This window comes from Hakea prostrata, chromosome 10 (assembly GCF_041222555.1).
Source record: "Hakea prostrata isolate BN-2017 chromosome 10, UWA_Hpros_2, whole genome shotgun sequence".
Lineage (NCBI taxonomy): Eukaryota > Viridiplantae > Streptophyta > Magnoliopsida > Proteales > Proteaceae > Hakea > Hakea prostrata.
The window spans coordinates 47926164-47935102 of NC_142609.1; the positions used below are offsets into that span (position 1 = coordinate 47926164).

The 8939-nt window shown below is 33.0% G+C and overlaps 1 protein-coding gene across 1 annotated transcript; it reads left to right on the top strand.

Moving 5' to 3' along the window:
- The first annotated feature begins 4748 nt into the window (after positions 1-4748).
- LOC149003578 (protein neprosin-like) lies at positions 4749-7529 on the top strand. The gene is made up of 7 exons (XM_089138842.1): positions 4749-4940; positions 5015-5101; positions 5875-6129; positions 6244-6399; positions 6490-6543; positions 6809-6955; positions 7152-7529. The coding sequence occupies exons 1-7, from the start codon at positions 4749-4751 to the stop codon at positions 7527-7529; spliced, it is 1269 nt and encodes a 422-aa protein (XP_088994968.1).
- The last annotated feature ends 1410 nt before the right edge of the window (positions 7530-8939 follow it).

The following is an 8939-nucleotide window of genomic DNA, read 5'->3' on the forward strand; positions in this document are numbered from 1 at the left end:
ATGATCTCTCTTTCTCATGTAACATTTGATGGGAATTTTCTTTTTCTTTTTTCTTTTGGATGAATAACATTCAATGGAGCTTAGATCTCCTACTCTTCATATTCTTTTACCTTGAGTTAGATTAGTGAGATTTTCATCTTTTTCTTTGCTTTGTATATTCATTGTCTTCTCAATCTTTCCTAATAATAGGTTTGGGAGGAGTATTAAAAATACCCATAGTGCTTGATAAAAAAACAAAAAAAAGGGTGGGGGTGGAGGGGATAAAAAAGAGAAATCCATAGCAGTGTGGCTATAATATGGATAAAGTTATGAATAGATGATTTATTACTCAAAAAAAAAAAAGAATACAGTGATCTACATCCATTCTAAATAAATCTTAATTTTTACACACACATTCTCTTCTTTTGGTATAAATCTTTGGTTGAAAACTATATTCTTTTTTTCTTTAAAATATCTTTATTTTTTTCATTGTCTAGTATTTCTTTACCTATTTTGTAATGAATGTTTTTGACATTTTAGTTACAAATAATGAAATAATCTCAAAAATAATCAAAATCAAAAATCTTCCCCTAAATTCTAATCCTTCATCCATGAATCCAAGCATTTCAACTTTTTTTTTTTATCAAAACCTAATCATCTCCTAAAAGCTTTTAATTTTTTAAAATATAATACTTTCTTAATAAGGTAATTTTTTTGGTCATTTTTCCCACAGGGGAAGGGAAGTATAATAGAAGCAAAAATTGGACTTATTAGCTAGCCACCATTATGTTAGAAGTGTATCCACAATAAGGTAATAAAATATGACAAAATCTGATATATTTTAAAAAGGCAATAGAATTTTAATAAATAAAAAGATAAAATATAGTCATTTTTTTAGATATGCATTATAAAAAAATTGTGAGAAAGGAAAAATACACTTTAGTAGAAAATACTTTCCTTGATTATTATATCCTTCATTTTATTAACAAACATCTTTATATTCTTATTGTTTAAAATTAAAAAAAAAAATCATCATTAATACTTTAGTCATTTTTTTCTTATAAAAAAAATATATTTCATAAATGTTATCCAATTCCCATGAATTTAGTTTCTTTTTTACTTTTCAGTCAAAGTCTAAATTTTATATCCTTATGGCAACTTTTATTAAATTTAATTAAAAATACATTTTAATTACTTTTATTTATTATCTTTTTACTTTTATCACAATCTTTGTATTTTTGTTTCTATTTCCCAAAATATTTTTGGCAATTTAATTTTCTAATTTTTCGTAACTAAATCCTCATGAAAAGTTCCGATAATTTTCTTTGAAGTTATATATTAATTACTTTATTTTCACATTACCTTTCTTTCTTTACCACACTCTTCATATTTTAGTTAATTATTATTCTTGATAATTTAGTTACCTTTAGGAAATAATATTTTCGTATATTTATCTCACTTTAATTTTCTTTCTTGTTTTTATAAACAAAAAAAAAAAAAAATCTTTCTTTTTTTTTCTTTTGTCAAAATATAACCGTTTTCTTATGGGAAAAAAACCTTCTTAAATTTTTTCTCTAAAATTCATCCAACCCTTTATTTGGTATTGTTCTTTTTATTTTCCACTGAAATGACAAATTAGAAAATCTTGATTTAGTGGCGAAACATGTAGATTTTATGATTTTTTATTTATTAATTTTTTTCTTGAAAAAAAAACTCCTTTAAATATAGGGGATGGGGATATTAATTACATATGCGGTCTAAAAGAGTCAGACCCACAACCAATCAACCAACTCTACATTGACAACACTAGATTTTATGATTGTTTTTTCCCTTGCTCTCACTATACATCTCTCTTTGGCCAGCACTTGCAGTCAGTGCAAGACATATTGCAAAGTTTTTCCAATGATGTTCAATAATGCCTTTCAGGTTAGTTTATATTTTCACGTTCATAGGTGTATTGAATTTGCAAGAGTGAAATGTTAGCAGTTACTGATATGTTTTTTTAATCTTGTCAGAGATTGCATTTACAAGATCATCATATTCACTTTACAAAAAAATTGGTATTAAGTTTTAAGTGAAGCAGTTATCTAGTCATTTTTGTGGCAAGATCATCATATTCATATAGAAGGAATATTTATGGATTGTCTTCTTGCTCGGATCAATGAAAACTATGTTCCTTCTTCAAATAAGTACTTGTTAAGAATTACTTCTCTTTCATATCATTCTTTTACCTATCATTTTTCTTTGCTTTTCATGATTTCGTGAATCTTCTAAACTAATTGATCTTAATTTCTTTTGATCGATTCAAAGATTATAAGATGGATTTTATAGTATTTGAATTGAAAGTTTGTTTCATGCTAGATTTTTTACCACCATTTTCCTTTTCCACAAAGAATTGATTTTTTTCACACAAAATATTTTTGATCTGGAATTCTAAACAGAAAATTTTTGGCTGCATCACTAAGGGCTAACACCAAAAAGTCATAGGAAAACAGCTCAATCAACTTCCTTCAAGTTTGATTTCTTGCATTCCTTGGTTCATTGCTTTTTCTCGGTTTCATAATATCAATTCTATATGTGGTAGTATTGGTTGTTGCCATTTATACTATTCTTGGTTATGTCTTTCTCTCAATGTGCCTCAAAGTTTTGAAAATTTTCTTTGGTTTGTATCTCAGTCCATGTTCTTTCTCAAGTATTCGCTAGTGCAATCCAATATTTTCATATTTGTTTAAGAAAGTATCAATGATCTTGTTGATTGAGTGTATGGATGGATTTATTAAGCCATCCAACCTCCACCACCCAAGACCTATGGTTCTCCAAACAACCCACCTGTAACCACACTTAGAATAGGACTTAACGATTGAAGAAATTTTGTCTACAAAGAGAGCGGCATCTCTATATCTAAGGCTAGCACAAGCTTGTCTAGGTTCATGAATTCAATTGTTGTTGACATGATGTGATGAAGCTTTCTCACGTAGATATTTATTTATTTTTGTTTGATTCATTTTTCTTGTTGGATTTCATAGTATTTCTTCTTCTGATGGCAGGCTTGGTTATTTTATTGATATAATTTCTCTCTGAAAAAGCTAAAGAATTGGACAATTAATAAATGATATTAATCCATTTTACCTCTTACATGCTTAAAAAGAATTGAAAACCTTATATCCTTTGTAGATCAAACAACAATCATAACTGGTTAAGCAACTTCCATTAATGCCTCCATAATTCGTTGAGCCACGAATTTGGCTGTACAACTGGTAGAATTTCTTGCTTGTTGTATTGGTAATTCTTCAATTGTGGTCTTTTAAACACTTCAAATCCAATATTGACCAAGCAATGGACATTGGTGACGTACAATACCTTGCACATTTGGAGTTTCTATCCATTTAGCCACCATTGAGTCGATGCCAATATCAGATTGGTTCCACCTAGATCAAAACTCAACAGCTAGCCCTAGACTTGGAATTTCACATGCATATCTTTCCTTTGAAAAAAATAAAAAATAAATAAAATTGTGCTTTTATTGTAAACCTACCCGTAAATTGGAATTATACTTAAACTATAATTTGATGGATTAACATATGATAACAAATCCTTTCGTCCCCAAAAAAATAATAATTATAACCATCCTATAGCATTTACTTTCAAGGACTCAAACAAAGACAAGAGAAGAGTATACATTGTGAACTCAATCTACTCCTAGCCATAAAGATCCTGTATTGAAAGGCATTACACGCACTACCTGTCATCGCGATTTTTCTATAGCTTGCATACCTCCCATGTCCCCCATTAAAGAGATGCTTAGATTTCATCAACTATTGTACATTAATTCCTTATTTGTGTAGATAGGATTTGCTAGGGAATTAAATTCCATCACTGGTATGATTTTTCTTATCCTTGTAACTCCTCAGATTATGTATATTTCATCAACTATTGTACATTCCTTATTTGTGTAGATAGGATTAGCTAGGGAATTATATCCTCATGGTTGTATATTCTATCCATGTAATAATCAGATTAAGAAATTTCTTATATATATATCACCCATTAAGGCACCATACAAAATACACATATTGCATCAAATTTACCTTGGGCTTATTTTGTTAACAATTTTAAGATTGTGTATCTTCAAATCCTGTGAAGATTTAAATATAAAAAGTGATCCCATCTGCTTATGATATTTAAGATTTCAAATTTCAAATTACTTATGATTTGGAGATTGGATAGCCACAAATCTTTTTCAATCTAAATATCAAAACTGGAATAGATTGATACATCCTCATAATGATAGGCTCATCACAATGCATTTTGTTTTCATAAGCATGATATGGCGCGTCTTTTCAACATGGGTTCTGTTAAAACTTAAAACTGATGAGAATTGAAGGCTGTGTGCTACTAAGAATTTTCTGGGGAACGAACCATGATCAATCATTTGCTAGCTTGCCATGTTAAGCAACTTTGGTGTAGTGACTTAACCGTATTGGATCTTCAAGACCAAACTGGGGATAAATCTTGGCCTTCTGAAGAAACCCACATTTTGTTTGTTCTAGTTCAGAGATGGAAATTAAGAAGTCAAATTTGTAAGTTTTAAAGAGCTTTTTCTGGAAAAATGGATTAAATTTACGTGGTCTAGAGGCTGCTAGTGTGGAAAGGACTATGGAACAGTCTAATGTACTACTAATTAATCTCTATATTTGTACCTCAGTTATTTCTATAAAGTAGTGTTTTTTTTTTCTTTCGTCCAAAACTGACTGGGTGTTCAATTCACCATGGCAGCATGGGTTCATGGAGACAGCAGAAGGAAGCGAATAACAATGTTGTTATTCCTGACTTCACTTCACTTGATGGCTACGATCCCTCTCTCATGCTCTGCAACTGCTGGAATGGGCTTTTCCCATCAGGATCTTCAAGTTGAAGAGCTCTTGAAACGCCTCAACAAGCCCGCCATTAAAAGCATTAAGGTCTCTCTCTCTCTCGTTCAGGATCTTTATATTTCTTGGATATTGCCATTCTTAATTTGTCTGGGTGGTTACAGAGCCCAGATGGAGATATCATCGATTGTGTTCGTGTTTCTGATCAACCTGCTTTTGACCATCCTTCACTCAAAAACCATACAATTCAGGTTCGTATTTCTACTCTCACCTTGTTATATGTTTTGTCTATGATGTGGCTTGACCTTCAATGAGTCGATGTGGTCCTGCAAAATAAGAAGATGAGCATGGACCGGCCTTCAGTGGTCGGGAAGCTGCCTCTGACAATCAAATCAGCATCAGCACAACGTTCAAAAGGCTCTAAGTTGCAAAGCCTGAATTAGAACAACAAAAGCTTCATATGCGTTTGGTAACAATTTGACCAGTTCTTATGCAAAATCATTTTTTTTATATTTATGTGCTAAAATATTGTTCTTTGCTTGAAAATGAGCATTTGATAAATCCGTTCTGAAAATATTTTCAAAATGCATGTTATTAGAATAAGCTGGTGTTTGATAAACTCATTCTAAGGTTTTTCAATCAGGACCAATTTTATCTCTTCCATTTTTGTTCTTTGGTAAAAACATATCTTAGATGCCCGGCAAAAGGTTTCTTTAGACCACTTTTTTTACTGGTCTTTTCTTAAAGAATAGAAAAACAAATCATATTAACAAACTCCTATAACCCGTTCTTCTGTTTCCAAAGAACAAAGGAATGCCAAAAACATTTTCTAAGAACATTATCAAACACGCCCAAATGAAAGTCGATCACCTTGCCCTTGGTGGATCCAGGTCTTTATAACATAAATATGACCTGGTAAAAGTGCTTCATCCTATCTAGAATCTAGCTAGAATCTATCATTCTAATAATAATTTACATCTTTTATTTTTTGTGGTATTCATTATTTACCTTGGATGATTTTTAGCTGAGACCTACATTTCATCCGGATGGGCTTTTCAAAAAGAAGAACACTACTAAATCCAAACAAAGCTCAAACTCCATTCTTCAGCTGTGGCAATTGGGTGGAAGATGTCCAAAAGGAACCATACCCATCAGAAGAACAACCAAAGAAGATATTCTAAGAGCAAGTTCAGTCAATAGGTTCGTGAAAAAGGAGCATAGAACAATCCCCCATCCCAGTTCTGTGAATCTAGATGCAACTGACCAACCTATTCATGAGGTAAAAAGAAGGAAAAAGATCTGGTTGGAGAGAAAATAAATTTAGAAAAAAACCATTTCAGCTACTGATATAATTCAACTTCTCTTCCATCTTGTTTTTCACTTGGGGGAGCAGTATGCAGTAGCATATGTTGGTGGCAAGTATTATGGAGCAAAAGCATCCATTAATGTGTGGAAACCCAATGTCCAACCGTCTGAGTTAAGTATATCTCAGCTCTGGATCGTAGGAGGAGAAGGTGATGATACAAACACCATAGAAGCTGGTTGGCAGGTATTATTTCTTTATAAATCTTCAAAGTATATGTTTTCTAATTTTTTTTTTTTTCTTTGGTTGATTTCTTCTTTCCTTTACAAAATGCAGGTCTACCCAATTAAATATGGAGACAAGAATCCGAGACTCTTCATCTTCTGGACTGTATGTTTCAGTTTCTCCTTCTTGCTGTCTAGAGTCATTTTTTTGTCACTTTTCTTTTTCTCTACTTGTAGATAGAATTGCTCTTTATGAGTTTTAGGAAATAGGAGAATTGTTTTTTCTCTATTACGCAATTTTGCAAAAAGATAGTAAATGTCTTGCTTGTGAGAATGTTTAATTTACTCTTCTTTTTCTCCATGGTTGTACATTTCCCATCATTGCCATCTGATTCATGCTCTTTTTTTCTGTTTTCTTCTTTTTTGTATAGAGCAATAATTATAAATCCAAAGGCTGCTACAACCTCAAATGCCCAGGCTTTGTTCAAACCAACAATCAAATAGCAAGTGGTGGAGCCATTTCTCCTTTCTCTAATTATGGTGGTTCACAATATGAAATAACTATACATATCTGGAAGGTAAAAACCAAGCACCCACATAAATTCTTTGACAATACTTGCTCATTATGAATGCCGAATAAGGTTTGATTGTGGAAAGAAAAATATTGACAGAAAATCTCTCAAATTTTCTCATTTATGAATGTTGTATTGTTGTTATTCTTTTCCTTTAATTTGTTAAAAATGATTGTGAATTTAAATTGTTATGGCATTGTAGGACCTAGCTAACGGGAACTGGTGGATGAAATTGAATAATAAATACTTGTTAGGTTACTGGCCTTCTTCCCTCTTCACAAATTTGGCTGATGCTGCATCCTCCATCGATTGGGGAGGAGAAATTTACAACTCAAAATCAACTGGTCAGCACACACCAACTCAAATGGGTAGTGGCCATTTCCCTGAAGAAGGACGTGCTAAGGCAAGTTATTTCTGGGATATTCAAGTTGTTGATGGATCCAAGAACCTTGCACCCCCAGGTGAGATCAAGACCCTTGTTACAGAACCCAATTGCTACAATATTCAAACTGGCAGTGATGATAAGAAGAGGAAATACTTCTTCTATGGTGGACCTGGAAGAAGCCCCAGTTGCCCATGAATGATCTCTCTTTCTCATGTAACATGCAATTGAACATTTTTTTTTCTTTTTCTTTTTTGATTTGGATGAATAATGTTCAAAAAAATTAATCACCTTCTTTTAATTATTTCACGTCTTAGGTTAGATTAGTGACATGGAGAGGGCATTTAAAGCTTGAAACTCCGACCATTAAGAGTTCCAGGAACCTGATTAGAAGAAATAATCAAAGATTTTGCAAACGTAAAGCTTCAAAATGTTCAAAAGAAGTGGCAACTAACGGATAGTTTGACAATATAAAAAGGGATCCTTGTCTCCTCAAGGCAATTAAGTATTGCAAACCCAAACTGTATGAGCATCTAGAAATTTTGCTGAATTTTGGGGAAAAGGTTCTCAGTGCAACTCGGCCATGCAGGAAATTTTAGGGTTTGCATGGGAGTCTCCCACACTTTTTTTCTCCATATTAAATGATCTTGTTGCCTTCCAGTTTTTTATTCCACTCCATCGCAACTTGTTAGAAAATCAGTCGTGAGAGTCAAACACAGAGACCCCAGTATAAACAGAGAGAAAAACCATCCCAGATCACTAGTCAAGTCTACGCAAGATATTTATTTGTCAGTTGAACCGTGGGAAGACCGTCATATTCGAGGTCATCGCCTGACTGTTCATGGAGTGTCTTGGATGTCCTTGTACAGGAAACTGAGTTCTATAAATTGTCTTGTTGCGGTTTCAGAGTAAGATACAGTGAGCAAGGGAGCAGGAGGAATTGAAGGAAGTTCCATCTCCCAGTTTGTATTCAGTTCATCATGGCAGCATGGGTTAGTGCAGAAAGCAGAAGGAAGCGAGTAACAGTGCAGTTATTCCTGATATCACTTCACTTGATGGCTCTGATTCCGTTCTCATGCTCTGCTGTAGACATTTCCCACCAGAAGCTCGAAGTTCAGAAGCAGTTGAAACGCCTCAATAAGCCCGCAGTTAAAAGCATTAAGGTTCTCTCTCTGACCCGAATTTTTGGATCCGACATATTTTGATGAACGATCTGAATGAATTGATTTGAGATATCTGTAATGAAAGTAGAGGGTTTGGGGTTTGAGCCCCAAGTTCATTGCTGATCTAGGTTTATGGTGGGCGTGTGGGGGTGCCCGACCTAATGGATCAACATAATTGTCCGAAATCTATAATTATGTACCGTATGTTTGCCTATGATGTCATTGAGAGATTTGAATTTTTTGCCCAAGGGTTTTGAGTAAGAGTATTTGTAATGCCGTTTTGGCAATAGGTTGAAAGGTATGGTCTTTCTACTTTACTTGTGGAAAAAACAAAGTTCATTGGTGTGTGAACCACATTAAATCTTTGAATTTTTTCTGTTTTGTTTCTGTTTCAATTTGTGATTTCTTCTAACATTTTTTTTTTTTCGATGGCCACAGAGCCTAG